General features: G+C 44.9%; 1 protein-coding gene across 6 annotated transcripts in view; it reads left to right on the top strand.

Moving 5' to 3' along the window:
* Positions 1-270: 270 nt before the first annotated feature.
* Positions 271-17599, top strand: part of LOC124003457 (regulatory-associated protein of mTOR-like) — a 254307-nt gene continuing 236978 nt past the window's right edge. For all 6 annotated transcript variants that reach the window (XM_046311732.1, XM_046311730.1, XM_046311729.1 and 3 more), the window contains exons 1-2: positions 271-705; positions 2160-2334. In XM_046311732.1, coding sequence (XP_046167688.1) covers positions 2167-2334 — 168 coding nt within the window. In that variant the 5' untranslated portion in view covers positions 271-705; positions 2160-2166. The remainder of the gene's footprint in view (positions 706-2159; positions 2335-17599) is intronic.

Genomic DNA, 17599 nt, shown 5'->3' with positions numbered 1-17599 from the left:
GCCTATGTAGTCCTAAATATTATTATAGTGGGAAAAGCTTAATAAAAAGTCAGATTTTCAACAACATCAATCTCTCAAAATGTACAGGATGCAATAATAAACGTATATTTTTGGATCTCATTGAGACATCACAACTGAACTTTATGGAATATTTAGGACTTGATTTGACTATTTAACTTTTATTTTGATGAAAGGGACATTCACTGACCATGATGACGTTTTTAATGACATCTTCAGTCCAGCCCTGGGTGCTACAGTGCATTGTGGGTCTTTCCCAAGATGGCGGCGCCCTTGCAGAAGTGCTGAAGAAGTGTCTCTGGAGAAATAGTTGGAATTGTTTGTTAATTTCACGGCAACTAGCTTACAACGTCGACGCACGTTTGTGTCAGAAGACCACACGACAAGCGTCATTGACAGCTCGAGCCTGACAGCGCGTGGCGTGGTTGTGGCAGAGTGTCCGTGTGAAGATGGGCCTCGTCTCGAGCCCCTTCCCATAGCAAAGAGCAGCCGTGGGGAGAGAAACCGCAGATTTCCCTGCAAACACATACCGGTCGAACTTGGACCTGTCGGGTTCGACATCGTTTACAAATTGTGGACGCTACCGTACAATTTTCTTTCAAGAATTATCTGTTCGACCGCGTCTATAATAGTCAGGAGACGGAGAGGTATCCCACCCGGTATCGAAAAGGATTCTACCGTGCCAAGGTCTGTACGCTGCTCGCCACCCTGTGAAAAATGCAATTTCTGCACATTTGCTTCACTTGCCAGCCATTATTTTCGAAAACGTCTATCTAACTACTGTACCTAGCAATTCCACAAGTAACATGAAGCATGCACAGTTTTACAAGCATGAAGTACAAACCTGTGAAAACGATACTAGCTAGTTGTCAGCCAGTCGGCTACGGGTCTGCTAGTTAGCCAGCAGCTAACCTGTCAAACTCGACCCCGGGTCTGCTAGTTAATCAGCAGCTAACCTGTCAAACTCGACCCCGGGTCTGCTAGTTAACCAGCAGCTAACCTGTCAAACTCGACCCCGAACTCTAGAACAGCCACGCGCGAGCATGGGTCAACCTCTGCAGGTTGATAACGTTCTATCGATTTCCAATTCTGTTATGTACATTCTGCAATATGTACTATCCCCTTAGAAAAGAACATGTCCATGTAAATTACCGTTAGCCTATCGATTCTGCGTATTATCTACCATTTGACGGTTAAGTTAATTTCAAAGGTAATTCACTGGTGAGACGTCATTCTCAGACTTAAACATTTTTACACAGCTAATGTTAACCTTGTCAAATGCAAATACAGTAGCTACTACTAGTTATGTACTTATTAGAACGAGAATATGCTCACTACCGCACATGACAAACGAGTCTTGCGTGGTTGTTTTGAAGCTAAAGCTGTTGAGTTCTTATCCCACTCACCAGGGCCAGCTGTGGTGTATGGGCTTTAGGGATGTGAGGCATATGTATAATCTTGAGAAACTGTACCAGAAGTTAAATGTCTCGCTATCAAATTAACGTCTGAATCCAACTCTAGCCTGAACAGCACCATATTCATGTTGAGTTAGACAGCAGGAAGCTATTAGACCATGCAGTTCTGAGGGAGACTTCCTTGCACAAAATGTACTGCTGTCTACACAGCCGGAATATGGTGCGGTTCAGACAAGTTGGATTCAGACGTTTATTTGATAGCTAGGGTCACTAGCCAGAGATGATACAAATGCCTTTGTTGACAGGAAATGCTTTTTTTGGTGTGGGCAGGCAGCTATATTGTGGTAGGGTTATTTAACGTTGCCACCCACCAGAACGATTAACAACTCAGGGAGTCCAACCAATACAGACTTCTGACGTTGAGTTCCAGAGCTAGGTGGTGGTAGTTTTTATCCCAGAGCTGCTCCTCAACTGACCGGTATTGTCAGCTGGTCTATGGCTAACCCAACGCTGCCCAAACTTTCCTAGTCATTAGGAAGCAGAACTTAAAATGGTTGAATAGTTTGGGTCAAGAGTAGATTGCATCTGATGGATGCATGTTAAATATTTATCATATTCCTCAATGTTACACAAAAACATACTGTACAGCTATATCCTATTATTGAATGAAGAAACCTTTGTTTTATCACTGACCCCGACCTGACCTCCTCTCCATCTCTCCCTCAGGGCCCTGATGAAAATGGATTCGGAACTGCTGCACTCGCCGGCCGTGTGTCTGGCTGAGGAGGAGGAGGCGGACACGAGCGACTGGAACCTGCCGCTGGCCTTCATGAAGAAACGCCACTCAGAGAAGATCGAGGGCTCCAAGGCCCTGGCCCAGAGCTGGAGGATGAAGGACCGGGTAAGAGACGTCCTTATGGTCCCGTTGCACCATGTCCTAAGTCTCTACACTGTTCTGCTGAACTAGGGCTTTTTAATGGTGAACGGATAAAGGCCCTACCGAGTTGCTCATATTGTGCAGTTGCTCTTGGTTCTCATTATAAGGTTAGTCTTGTTCAATCTTTGAAAGTAGCTCATGAATGATGAACTGAAACCAGGGAGACTTTTTAATTGGAGACGACTGTGTTGGTTTAATATCCAGAAACTATCGTTAGGTTCCACAGCTGTGCAGATCTTAAAATCTCCTGTTTTAAACAGCTGCTTTTCCAGATTATTTTATGTTCTCATTAAACAATGTTAACTTCATTATCACTTTTGACTGGAGTATGTCTACTTGATCATTTCATTTGACTTGCATACGTCCATCAAAGAAAGGTTGCTTTTGAACTAGCATATCATTTAAAAAAAATCCAGTTTGCTTTATTTTCTATTTTTGTATTTAATACTTAATTAAAAAAATTAAAACATACAATCTACCTGTGGTGAAGCCACTCAAGATTGACATTACATTCAGTCATCTAACCGTCTCCCATCCGGAGTGACCCACGGGAGCAATCAGGGTCAAGCACGTCGACATATCTCCCAACAAGTCAAAACGGGGACAACAACATTTACATGAAAACAACAATGCGAAAATAAAAGATTTCAAAGACACAAAATCTAAACAGCAAGGCCAACTGAACAGCAAGGCCACACATTTCAGTACATGTGTGGCACTATTTGTGTGTGCTTGTTGAATCCGAGTGTGTGTATTTACAGTACCGGTCAAAAGTTTGGACACCTACTCATTCAAGGGTTTTTCTTTATTTTTACTATTTTCTACATACTGAAGACCAACTATGAAAAAACAAATGGAATCATGCAGTAACCAAAAATGTCTTGAAGGAGTTCCCGCAAATGCTGAGCACTTGTTGGCTGCTTTTCCTTCACTCTGCAGTCCAACTCATCCCAAACCATCTCAATTGGGTTGAGGTCGGGTGATTGTGGAGGTTAGGTCATCTGATGCAACACTCCATCACTCTGCTTCTTTGTCAAATAGCCCTTATACTGCTTGGAGGTGTGTTGGGTCATTGTCCTGTTGAAAAACAAATGATATTCCCACTAAGCCCAAATCAGATGGGATGGTGTATCGCTGCAGAATGCTGTGATAGCCATGCTGGTTAAGTGTGCCTTGAATTCTAAATAAATCACTGACAGTGTTTCTCGGCCCAAGCGAGTCTCTTCTTATTGGTGTCCTTTCAGTAGTGGTTTCTTTGCAGCAATTAGACCATGAAGGCCTGATTCACATAGTCTCCTCTAAACAGTTGATGTTCACATGTCTTGTTACTTGAACTCTGGAGCATTTATTTGGGCTGCATTTTCTGAGGCCGGTAACTGTGGTCCTTCTGTAGCTCAGTTGGTAGAGCATGGCGCTTGTAACGCCAGGGTAGTGGGTTCAATCCCCGGGACCACCCATACGTAGAATGTATGCACACATGACTGTAAGTCGCTTTGGATAAAAGCGTCTGCTAAATGGCATATATTATTATATTATTATTATTATTATAATGGACTTATCCTCTGCAGCAAAGGTAGCTCTGGGTCTTCCTTTCCTGTGGCGGTCCTCATTAGAGCCAGTTTCATCACAGCGCTTGATGGTTTTTGCGACTTCACTTGAAGAAACTTTCAAAGTTCTTGAAATGTACAGTATTGACTGACCATGTCTTAAAATAAGCTTAAAGTGAGCTATTATATGGACTTGGTCTTTTACCAAATAGGGTTATCTTCTGTATACCACCCCTACCTTATCACATCACAGCTGATTGGCTCAAATGCATTAAGGACATTTCACAAATCAACTTTTAACAAGGCACACCTGTTCATTGAAATGCATGGCTACCTCATGAAGCTGGTTGAGAGAATGACAAGTGTGCAAAGCTGTCATCAAGGCAAAGGGTGGCTTTGAAGAATCTCAAATGTAAAATATATTTTGAGTTTAACACTTTATTGGTTACTACATGATTCTATGTTTTATTTCATAGGTTTGATGTCTTCACTATTATTATACAATGTAGAAAATATTAAGAATTACGAAAAACCCTTAAATGGGTAGGTGTGTCCAAACTTTGAACTGGTACTGTACATGCAAGCATCTGTGAGTCCTCGGCCTCAGCCTCAGGCAAACAGTCAATGGATGTAACAGCGTTGCCCATCAGTGTCATTCAAACTGCCTTTTTTTTGTGTTTATTAGGTACTTAAAAATAATCTTTGACCGTCATTCTATCCCCCCGCCCAGCAACTCCTCTCCCACTTGTCTCCAGTTCCACGGCCCAAACTTCAGTTTCCCTCGGTCTGTCCTTCCTTTCTCTGCTGGCCACCCTCTTCGGATTTCTGCGTGCCATATGTCTTTCAATTATGCTTTGATGTTTAACATACAATTTGAATCTATCGAATAGAATTTGCACCTTGCGATTTGAAGAAAAATACTTTAATTTTAATTGTATTTTTATTTCACCTTTATTTAACCAGGTAGCCTGGTTGAGAACAAGTTCTCATTTACAACTGCGACCTGGCCAAGAAAGCATAGCAGTGTGAACAGACAACAGAATTACACATGGAGTAAACAATAAACAAGTCAATAACACAGTAAAAGTCAATATACATTGTGTGCAAAAGGCATGAGGAGGTAGGTGAATAATTACAATTTAGCAGATTAACACTGGAGTGATACATGATCAGATGGTCATGTGCAGGTAGAGATACTGGTGTGCAAAAGAGCAGAAAAGTAAATAAATAAAAACAGTATGTGGATGAGGTAGGTAAATTGGGTGGGCTATTTACCGATGGACTATGTACAGCTGCAGCGATCGGTTAGCTGCTCAGATAGCAGATGTTTGAAGTTGGTGAGGGAGATAAAAGTCTCCAACTTCAGCGATTTTTGCAATTCGTTCCAGTCACAGGCAGCAGGGAACTGGAAGGAAAGGTGGCCAAATGAGGTGTTGGCTTTAGGGATGATCAGTGAGATACACCTGCTGGAGCGCGTGCTACGGGTGGGTGTTGCCATCGTGACCAGTGAACTGAGATAAGGCGGAGCTTTACCTAGCATGGACTTGTAGATGTGGACTTGTAGCGAGGACCAGCCGACTAGAGCATACAGGTCGCAGTGGTGGGTGGTATAAGGTGCTTTAGTAACAAAACGGATGGCACCGTGATAAACTGCATCCAGTTTGCTGAGTAGAGTATTGGAAGCTATTTTGTAGATGACATCGCCGAAGTCTAGGATCGGTAGGATAGTCAGTTTTACTAGGGTAAGTTTGGCGGCGTGAGTGAAGGAGGCTTTGTTGTGGAATAGAAAACCGACTCTAGATTTGATTTTAGATTGGATATGTTTGATATGAGTCTGGAAGGAGAGTTTACAGTCTAGCCAGACACCTAGGTACTTATAGATGTCCACATATTCTAGGTCTGAACCATCCAGGGTGGTGATGCTATCAAGAGTATATTAGTAATTGACTGACCAAGTCTATCCAGATCTCCCAACAATGCTATTTCTAGGGCACATTTTAGATGAATGTTATGTTTTTTCAGCCATTCCTGAACCTGAGACTCGAAACAGGCTACATAAGGGCAATACCAGAACAAATGGTCTATTGATTTTGTATCCTCACAAAAGAATCTACAGAGCTGCGATGATTGTATGCCCTAAATATTCAACATTTTGTTGTTGTGCAATAATTCTGTACAATAGTTTTAGCTGATATAGACAGTCGTTTTTATATATCAACTCATACATCTTGTGCAACGGAATCGGTATATCAAAAATCTGTATGGCAGGAACATCTTGATATAACATTACCGTCATCACAGTCTACTGCTTTAGGAGAGACTATTCGTTCTGCAGCGAGACTCCCACATTCAACCTTGTTAAGGTTAGCCTTCGTCTATATTGTTCCCCATTTGCAGAAATTCATTATAACTCTGCTTCAGGCCAACCCTAGGCGCTTTGACAGTGGAATTGTAATGCTTTTCTCTAGTAAATGGTGACAGTGGGATTTCTGTTTCTATTACACCTGCCAGGGCTTATATGAAAGGTGCTGTTAGATCCCTGCAGCACTAGCTTTGTTTCAGAGTCTGTTATGGAGAGCTATGGCGGCAATAATGCCAAGTGTCACATTGCTGTACGCTTCGCCTGGTGACTTAGTATCCCTATTGGCAAGACAATCACCCAAATGACATTCACACACTTCTGCTAATATGACATAGAAATTAGGCTCATACACTGTGCTTCAGGTTCTGAATTATATTGTAACAATAAACATTTAATTCATATATTCATTCCAAAACAGGAGAGATTCTTTGGGGTAAGACAAAGGGACATTCTTTCTCTAACACTGATAGAAAATATGCCAAAATAATTTAGGCTAGTTGATGTTCTACAAAGAATACATTGTTTTGCATCAATTCATTAAATTACTGTACCCGTTTTGATTGTGTATGGCAGGGTTCCTCAACTGCCTGCCTCCCCCATGGGCGATTGACATTTTTTTATTAGAATTTTTGCAAAACATTTTTATTTACTTTTTTATTGTTGGACATAATACTGTAATAAAAACAACAACAATCTGTTACAAACTATTCCCACACATAATATAACTATATGATCGTATGCAAATGTAAGCAAGGTTTGATATTGTTTTATTACAATATCTTTGGGCTTACGGTCAATATGCAGTCTACAAATAATTTGTAATCATGTTCTGGCCCCATGACCATCCGCTCAAGAAATAAATCTGCTTAATAATCCCTGGTCTACTGTTATTTACTACAGGGTGATTTTCAGAGCACTCCTGTATTATTGGCACCCTATGTAAATATGAACAAAAAATGCTGTGAACAAAATGTAATTGTTTATCTGCTTGATCTGACACTCAAAATATCATATCAGTCTAACCTTTTTGGGTTAAAATTGTTCAAATAAATCGTCAGCAAGAAATGATTATTTTATTAAAGAACATGCATCTCACAATTATTGGCAATCCTGCGTTTAGTACTTTGTGCACCCTCCCTTTTCCAAGATAACAGTTCAGAGTCGTCTCCTATAATGTTTGATGAGGTGAGAGAACATAGGAAGGGATTTGAGACCATTCCTCCATTTAAGAAACTCTCCAGATCCTTCAGAGTCCTTGGTTCCTCGCTTGTGGACTCTCCTCTTCAGCTCACTCCATGGGTTTTCAATTTGCTTTAGGTCAGAAGACTGGGATGGCCATTGCAAAAGCTTGATTCAAAAGTCAGTGAACCATTTTATTTGTGGATTTGGAGGTATGCTTTGGATCATTGTTTTGCTGGAAGATCCAACAGCCACTCAGTTTGACGCAAATTCTCCTGGTACTTTGAGTCCATGATGCCAGGTATCCTAACAAGGTTCCCATGGCCTTTGGAAGTAAAACAGCGCCACAACATCACAGCTCCACCACCATACTTCACAGTAGGGATTAGGTTATTTTCTGCACAGCTATTTTATGCCAAACCCAGCTCTGGTGTTTGTTGCCAAAACAAAATCTCTATTTTAGTCTCATCAGACCATAGAACATGGTTCCAACCAAACCTGGTTCCAATGACATTTAGCAAACTCCAGGGGCTTACGTTTGTGGTTTGGTGACAGCAGAGGCTTTCTTCTGGCAACCCTTCCAAATAACTTGTTGGCATGGAGGTGGTGTTTTAGTTTTAGCTTTGGAGACTTGATGTAACAAACTTCTGCAATTCTCCATCTGTGTTCCTTGGGCAAAAACAATTCCACTTGAGCCATCCTTCTCACTGTGCATGGGGGCAAAATACACTTGCGTCTTCTTCCAGGCAGGTTCATCACAGCTCCAGTTGTTAAACATTTCTTAATTATTGTCCTCATAGTGGTGATGAGTATTTTCACACGTGTAGCTATCTTTTCATAGCCTTTGCCTGATTTGTGACGGTCAACTACCTTTTTGTTTAATTTAATTAGTGTTCTTTGGCCTTTCTGATGTTGATGGATGACTAAGGGAGTTTAGCCTGTCACCTCATAATAATACCCCAGTGAAACAGTTCTGTTCTCTCCTCTCTGCACAGACCATACAAACGCTCCTCACCGCGTGGCCGATTCACCCTTAACTTGGTGGTCCCAGCGCGCAAAGTAACACCCACGTGGAGTTCCAGGTCTCCGGTAGCCTCTGGAACTGCCAATCTGCGTCAACAAGGCAGAGTTCATCTCAGCCTATGCCTCCCTCCAGTCCCTCGACTTCTTGGCACTGACCCATGGATCAAACAGACAACACTGATTTACTGCTTTCTTCGTTTGTTCTCGCACACCCGAGAGCGTCTGGTCAGCGGGGTGGTGGCACCATATGATCCTCATCTCTCCCAAGTGGTCATTCTCTCTTTCTCCCCTACACATCTGTCTATTCCTTTTTCCATGCTGTCACAGTTACTAGCCCTTTCAAGCTTAACATCCTTATCATTTATCGCCCTCCAGGTTCCTCGGAGAGTTCATCAAGGCTTGATGCCTTGATAAGCTCCTTTCCTGAGGACAGGCTCACCTCTCACAGTTCTGGGCGACTTTAACCTCCCCACCTCTACCTTTGACTCTTTCCTCTCTGCCTCCTTCTTTCCACTCCTCTCCTCTTTTGACCTCACCCTCTCACCTTCCCCCTACTCACAAGGCAGGCAATACGCTCGACCTCATCTTTACTAGATGCTGTTCTTCCACTAACCTCATTGCAACTCCCCTCCAAGTCTCCGACCACTGCCTTGTATCCTTTTCCCTCTCGCTCTCATCCAACACCTCCCACACTGCCCCTACTCGGATGGTATCGCGCCGTCCCAACCTTCGCTGATCTCCCCCGATCTCTCCTCTTCCATCCTATCATCTCTTCCCTCCGCTCAAACCTTCTCCCACCTATCTCCTGATTCTGCCTCCTCAACCCTCCTCTCCTCCCTCTCTGCATCCCTTGACTCTCTATGTCCCCTATCCTCCAGGCCGGCTCGGTCATCCGTGGCTCGATGACTCATTGCGAGCTCACAGAACAGTTCCGGGCATAAATAACGAAATGGAGGAAAACTTAGCCTCCCTGCGGACCTGGCATCCTTTCACTCCCTCCTCTCTACATTTTCCTCCTCTGTCTCTGCTGCTAAAGCCACTTTCTACCACGCTAAATTCCAAGCATCTGCCTCTAACCCTAGGAAGCTCTTTGCCACCTTCTCCTCCCTCCTGAATCCTCCGCCCCCTTCCCCCCTCCTCCCTCTCTGCAGATGACTTCGTCAACCATTTTGAAAAGAAGGTCTCCGATCCTCGTTTGCTAAGTCAAACGACACCGCTGGTTCTGCTCACACTGCCCTACCCTGTGCTCTGACCTCTTTCTCCCCTCTCTTTCCAGATGAAATCTCGCGTCTTGTGACGGCCGGCCGCCCAACAACCTGCCCGCTTGACCCTATCCCCTCCTCTCTTCTCCAGACCATTTCCGGAGACCTTCTCCCTTACCTCACCTCGCTCATCAACTCATCCCTGACCGCTGGCTGTCCCTTCCGTCTTCAAGAGAGCGAGAGTTGCACCCCTTCTGAAAAAACCTACACTCGATCCCTCCGATGTCAACAATTACAGACCAGTATCCCTTCTTTCTTTTCTCTCCAAAACTCTTGAACGTGCCGTCCTTGGCCAGCTCTCCCGCTATCTCTCTCTGAATGTCCTTCTTGATCCAAATCAGTCAGGTTTCAAGACTAGTCATTCAACTGAGACTGCTCTCCTCTGTATCACGGAGGCGCTCCGCACTGCTAAAGCTAACTCTCTCTCCTCTGCTCTCATCCTTCTAGATCTATCGGCTGCCTTCGATACTGTGAACCATCAGATCCTCCTCTCCACTCTCTCTCGAGTTGGGCATCTCCGGCGCGGCCCACGCTCTGTTGCGTCCTACCTGACAGGTCATACCAGGTGGCGTGGCGAGAATCTGTCTCCTCACCACGCGCTCTCACCACTGGTGTCCCCAGGGCTCTGTTCTTGGCCCTCTCCTATTCTCGCTATACACCAAGTCACTTGGCTCTGTCATAACCTCACATGGTCTCTCTTATCATTGCTATGCAGACGACACACAATTAATCTTCTCCTTTCCCCCTTCTGATGACCAGGTGGCGAATCGCATCTCTGCATGTCTGGCAGACATATCAGTGTGGATGACGGATCACCACCTCAAGCTGAACCTCGGCAAGACGGAGCTGCTCTTCCTCCCGGGGAAGGACTGCCCGTTCCATGATCTCGCCATCACGGTTGACAACTCCATTGTGTCCTCCTCCCAGAGCCAGAACCTTGGCGTGATCCTGGACAACACCCTGTCGTTCTCAACCAACATCAAGGCGGTGGCCCGTTCCTGTAGGTTCATGCTCTACAACATCCGTGAGTGGACCCTGCCTCACACAGGATGCGGCGCAGGTCCTAATCCAGGCACTTGTCATCTCCCGTCTGGATTACTGCAACTCGCTGTTGGCTGGGCTCCCTGCCTGTGCCATTAAACCCCTTCAACTCATCCAGAACGTGCAGCCCGTCTGGTGTTCAACCTTCCCAAGTTCTCTCACGTCACCCCGCTCCTCCGTTCTCTCCACTGGCTTCCAGTTGAAGCTCGCATCCGCTACAAGACCATGGTGCTTGCCTACGGAGCTGTGAGGGGAACGGCACCTCAGTACCTCAGGCTCTGATCAGGCCCTACACCCAAACAAGGGCACTGCGTTCATCCACCTCTGGCCTGCTCGCCTCCCTACCACTGAGGAAGTACAGCTTCAAAACTGTTCGCTGCCCTGGCCCCCAATGGTGGAACAAACTCCCTCACGACGCCAGGACAGCGGAGTCAATCACCACCTTCCGGAGACACCTGAAACCCCACCTCTTTAAGGAATACCTAGGATAGGATAAGTAATCCCTCACCCCCTAAGTTTTAGATGCACTATTGTTAAGTGACTGTCCCACTGGATGTCAAAGGTGAATGCACCAATTTGTAAGTCGCTCTGGATAAGAGCGTCTGCTAAATGGTAAAATGTAAAACAGGAAGTCATGGATGAACACGAGTTCCCAAAGATTCACATTTAACTTTAAAAAGTAACATCTTAATCAGCTATACATCAACTTTGTTCTTAAGAATTTCTAGGGGTTCTAATAACTGACCCATGTTTTAAAATAAAATGATTTACTGATTTACTATCTTTCTTTGAACAATTTTAACTCAAAGGTTAGATTCATATGATATTTCGAGTGTAAGATCAAGCTGATACACAGCAATTACATTTTTTCAGTCATTTTTGTTCATATTTACATAGGGTGCCAATCATGGTCCTGATAACACCAAGGTCATGGGTCGGGGTGGCAGGTAGCCTAGTGGTCAGTAACCGAGAGGTTGCTAGATCGAATCCCTGAGCTGACAAGGTAAAACTCTGTCGTTCTTCCCCTGAACAAGGCAGTTAACCCACTGTACCTAGGCCGTCATTGTAAATAAGAATTTGTTCTTAATAAATAACAATTCAGGAGAGCACTGTAGATTGATTGACAGTGATGGATGATAATGTTAGGTGTGGTACTAGGGTCCCCATTGGTTGTGTATTTTAAGCGTTAAAGCTATTGAGGAGTGTGTTGTGAAGGGGCTATCGAGTGGCCCGTAAATGATGTGCTGCATCGTGGGAAATCAGCAGGATCATGGCCAGCTAGCTACTACACTACAGTCACTGATGGGCTATCTCAGGATGAGAGGTGGCAGGCTGCCCAATTACAAGGCCCATTGGTCAAGGTGGGGTCCGGTCCCTGTGGAGATGTCTGTAATTGAGTTGTGACCATGTCGATGTGTGGAGCGCTCACGAAGCAAAGCGGCGTGTGTGTGTGTACACCTGCAAGTGTGTGCATTGGAATCATTCACGATAGGCCTGCAGAAACTCTATCATGGTCGGCCTAGTTGCTGCTCCGAATCCCACAAACTCTGCCTACCTGTTGGGCTTGTCTATGGCTGCTTCTGTTTGCAATATGGCTGTGTTTTTGGTATTGGGCTTTATGGGAGAGCTATGTTATTTATGATACCCAAAATAGTCATGGGTTTGCCTCTGTCCTATATATGTCAATGCCATGGATAGAGGTCGGGCTAGAGTCTTCTGAAAGGATACATTGTAACACTGAATGACATTCAGGCGCTGTGACATGGAGCAGTGCGAGACAAACCAACCCTAACCCCAAAGTACACAGTTAGTAGACCTGACTCATTGAAGAGAACCCCAACGGTTCCTTATTAGATGTTTATGGCTCGCTCACCCCCCGGCCTGAACTGGGACTATAGAATGAGCTGTTAGTAGATGAGCAGTGGCTCACTGGAGAGAGAAGCTAGATAGAGTAAACCATGTCGGATAGCACTCTGTGCAGAACACCCAGACTTGAATCTACTATACCAGAGAGAGCGAGACTCTTGTTCATATCCGTGTCCAATACATAAACACACAATAGCAGATCCATTTGAGGAGTTATGCCATGTCCAGGGCTTGACCCTGATGTGACACTCTAGACCAGGGTTTCCCAAACTCTGTCCTGGGGCCCCATCTGGGTGAACGTTTTTGCCTTAGCAATACACAGCTCATTTTAAACAACCAACTCCTCAGCAATATTTGATCATTTGAATCAGCTGTGTGGTGCTAGGGCAAACACCTAGTGGGGCCACAGGACTAAGTTTAGGAAACCCTTCTCTAGATGTGGCCCCTGGAGTTGAACATCAGTATGGCTTGTGTAAGAGTAGTATCGGAAACCCAGAGCTAAGAGCAACAGCACTGTCTAGGATTAATGGCAGATTTTCATAACTTCCGGAAAAAAAACCAAATCTTAATGTTTCTCTATAGGCTGACTCTCCCAACAAATCACAAGGCAGACATGCCAGAACGTTGTAATTCAAAACCATAGTTTGCAGGCGCAACCATTTGTGGTGGTTTAAGTGAAGGTGGTTGACGCAAACTAGCCACTTGAGAAATGCACTCATTAAAAATAAACTCTGTGATCTCCATTTTACTCGATACTATTTTGTGTCCTGGTGATGTTTAACACTGTCAACAAGTGGATAAAGTGATATAGGAAAGCAGAATGTCCCAACTCTGCCCTTTCCTCTAAGCCAAACTGATGTATAAGTTCAGACGTGTTAGCCAGAACATTGATAGGCCTACGTTATGGGAGGCAACACGTCTGTTTAGAAAGACTAGTTAGTACAAGAGGTCCGACCCAGACCCACCAGCGAGATGCACTTCATCTCTTCTGTTTTTTTATCCTGATAGTCCAGGGATTACTGTGGATAAAAGCAGAACATTTGATACATTCCTCAGATATGAAAACCTAGAAGGGATGCCCATTTCAAATGTTTCCAGGAAGCAAGTTGAGATCTGCTATGCCCCCCCCCCTCCCCCTCCCCAGAAAGAGCTAACCCTACTCAGCTGCATGGCCTGAACTCCATGGTATGTTTAAGACAGAATATCAATCGTCTGTGTTTATGATATCACCGTGGTGTGGTTAAGCGGGTAAGCTTGACAGCAAAACACTGCATTCTTTTCCAAGCTCTTTCTCCATTACACCGTTCCTAAGCGATGTTCCACCAATGACATGTGATGGTGAGGGCTGATGTCTGTCTGTGTATCGGATGATCCCTGACCCATGTGCCCACACAGCTGTTGATTCAGCACGTGAGACCGCACCCCTGTCCTGTTTCACTTCCTCGTAAGAGGGACGTGGAGGCCGCACGCATGGACACACACACATGACACGAGATGGAGAGAGAGGAATATAATTAGCCCATCTTACAATACAATAAATCAATACTAAATTGACAACCACACCATTGTAGCAGGAGTGAAATGAGGCAGGTGTGCTATTTAGAATGCTTTGCGGTCTTAATCAGTAATCCGTCATGAATTAATTAAATGCACACAGGAAATTAACTAGGCCAATTAGACATGTGACCATTGACCTCTAAAAAGGATGTCTGGGTTCTGTCAAAATCAGAGCTAGTAATTTGAAATCCATGCAGATGAGCACTTCAATGAACCAACCACCTCTGCTTACTCTAAAGTACTGGCTTTCCAACAATTATTTCCACACCCTCAAAAGCACACTTTTTTTTTAGCTTTCTGCTGGGCTGGCTTCCTCCATCTTTGCCATTTTCATCCTTTTAAACATCTCAGTTCACCATGTTAAATGACTATATAATCGCCATGATAACCAGTGTATCTTCTTTAGGAGAGCAGTAAATCCAGATACTGTGATCGTAATGGACGTGTCGCGTGGCTGTGACGCGGAGTGTCTGTGGACGCGACGGAGTCTGTGGACGCCTTGAGTGTCTGTGGACGCGGAGTGTCTGTGGACGCGAGTGTCTGTGGACGCGGAGTGTCTGTGGACGCGGAGTGTCGCGGTGTGGACGCGGAGTCTGTTTAGATGTGGTGACTGTTCCACTGTGTCATGTGGACGCGGATGTCTGTGGTCTGTGGACGCGGAGTGTCTGTGGGCGTGTCTGTGGACGCGGATGTGTGGACGCTGAGTGTCTGTGGACGGTCTGTGGACGCGGATGTGGACGCTGTCTGTGGACGCGGAGTCTGGGACGCTGACACTCCTCTCACCCCCCTTTAAGATTTAGATGCACTATTGTAAAGTGACTGTTCCACTGGATGTCATAAGGTGAATGCACCAATTTGTAAGTCGCTCTGGATAAGAGCGTCTGCTAAATGACTTAAATGTAAATGTAATGTGTCTGTGGACGCGGAGTGTCTGTGGACGCGGAGTGTCTGTGGACGCGGAGTGTCTGTGGACGCGGAGTGTCTGTGGACGCGGAGTGTCTGTGGACGCGGAGTGTCTGTGGACGCGGAGTGTCTGTGGACGCGGAGTGTCTGTGGACGCGGAGTGTCTGTGGACGCGGAGTGTCTGTGGATGCGGACGCGGAGTGTCTGTGGACGCGGAGTGTCTGTGGACGCGGAGTGTCTGTGGACGCGGAGTGTCTGTGGACGCGGAGTGTCTGTGGACGCGGAGTGTCTGTGGACGCGGAGTGTCTGTGGACGCGGAGTGTGTTTTCTTTTTAAACTGGTAATTGGGTTTGGTAACTCCACCTCTCATGAATAACCATGCATGGGACTCCTGGGAACATTGAGCCATTCCCTCCCTCCCTCCGACCCAGCACCTCAGCCCATACGGATCAATGGCCAGTGACTATTCCATTTGCTAGGCCTGCTATAAATTAAGGCTATTTAAACAGAGGGGGCATCGATCTCCCCCGTGCCAGGGCAAGGCCTTGCAGGCTGGATGGCCTTGGAGATTGCAGCATCAGCTTGGGCCACTCACTTTATCGCCAGCCGGACACACATTAGGGCACAGTCACACTCTGATACACGTACATAATCACAAACCCTTGGAATCGCTCTTGAAGTTTGTGTTTTCCATTTGGCTCTCCAATAGTTAAGTGCCGGTGCCATTCACCTGTATGATAGTGAGCATTGTGAACAAGTTAACAAAAACCAGATTGAACCAACGTCTGTTTCAGCTTTCACCCTACTCCTCCCTTGTTATCTCTCTCCCCCCCTCTGCGCTGCTCCTAACAGGATTTATGGGATTATTGGAAATCCATGAGGTCCAGGAGACGTGTATTAAAATGTAATTTTGTTTCCTTCAGATTAATGTTAACAATTATGGAGGACCACCATCTTCAGAAGGAGACCGTTGTTATGGAGGATCAGAGCCTGTCCCCTGCGGGGCAAGACTTAGCCTTCACCTTTTCATTCCCTTTGTCCCTCCCTTTTCTCACCTTGTTCAGTGTTCATCTTCTATATTTTTAAACACAAAAGCTTCAAAAGTGTTTTAAAGCATCACACTTTTTTTGTACTGAGCTTGCTGCAACACATACAGATTCTAGTCCCGATTCTCTTCATTTGTGGTTTCTGTGCTGGCTTGTAGCCCTCTGATACTTAATGAGCTTACCCAAATCCAATAGTCATTTCATTATTTCAGTTGCTAAAAACCGCTGCAAAATAACTGCCTACCAAACCACTAGAATATTAAAGAACCTGTCACAAGCCAAACATGTTTCTCTGCACAAGGCAAGCATCTTGGATTTGTCCCAAGTGGCACCCTATTTCATATATAGTGCACTACTTTTGACCAGGGCCCATAGGGTTGCAGCCCTTATGTCTCCTCCAATTGGAATGTATGATCTCAATAGGGAGACAATAGACTTCTCCTCTGACGTGAGAAATGAATGGGATTCAATCAATGGGAGCCAACATCTGGCTGCTGTCAAACCTAAATGCCACGTTAGCCTATTATGAATCCGACAGAGATTCTACCTCCCCATTTGTCTCAATTGTCTTTTTTAATTTCATGCTAATTTCTGTGTTTTATTAGTCGCTCGCATATGTCGTCTTTGGGAAACAAATCATTTCATTAGGGTTGTTTTTATTGTGATGGTAATCACCTTAGTTTCCTGTGCCAGGCTGCAGTAATGTTGCTGGTGAATTAGTGTGGTGCTGAACAATGCCAAGTCAGGACAGAAGGTCTGGCATGAACGTACCTCCCTCTAAAACTGATCTACAGGTGATGATTCGTGGGTGGGGGTGTGTATTGGAAGACACTTTTAAAACCAGGACCTGCTCCGTGTGGGTGCTTTTGTGGGTAGCTGTGCCATCTTCAGTTTGACCAAACAACGCAAAGACACCGGAAGAATAATTGCAGTCACAAATGCTCACAGCTGTTTTCAGTCAGTCAGTTAGTGCACTCTTGCCCAATTGCGGCCCTAACTATTGTGTGTAAAAATAGGAAAGAAGATATTAGAGTTGGAACCACAACGTTGTGGGAAATGTAATGCCATGAGTTTCTTTCCCCCTCTCAGCTTTGCTCACTCCGCAATCTCCTGCACTTGTATGAGATTCATCTGAGACCTACCTGCATCTTTTATTGTCTCCTGTATCTTGACCTCTACTCCTGTCTCTGCTTTGTGTGTGTGTGTGTGTGTTAGGGCTGTCCCGACCTAAACAAAAATATCTTGTTCAATTCTATGTTGTCATCTTCAGTGAATAATAATAATTTTGATCGAGTGCTTGCTTCGTTGAGAAAGTACGTGCAGTTGAAATCTGGTCATAGAAATTTCCGGATGATGAAATTACGTCTTTTCCTGACGTTGAAATCAGGTACCTTTTTGATTCTGAAAAGTTGAAAAGACGTCATTTTACATTTGTTGAAAGTA

The sequence above is a fragment of the Oncorhynchus gorbuscha genome, linkage group LG18, assembly GCF_021184085.1.
Source record: "Oncorhynchus gorbuscha isolate QuinsamMale2020 ecotype Even-year linkage group LG18, OgorEven_v1.0, whole genome shotgun sequence".
NCBI lineage: Eukaryota > Metazoa > Chordata > Actinopteri > Salmoniformes > Salmonidae > Oncorhynchus > Oncorhynchus gorbuscha.
Note: the sequence above shows the minus strand (reverse complement) of the source record. Positions and strands in the feature narration are given on the sequence as shown.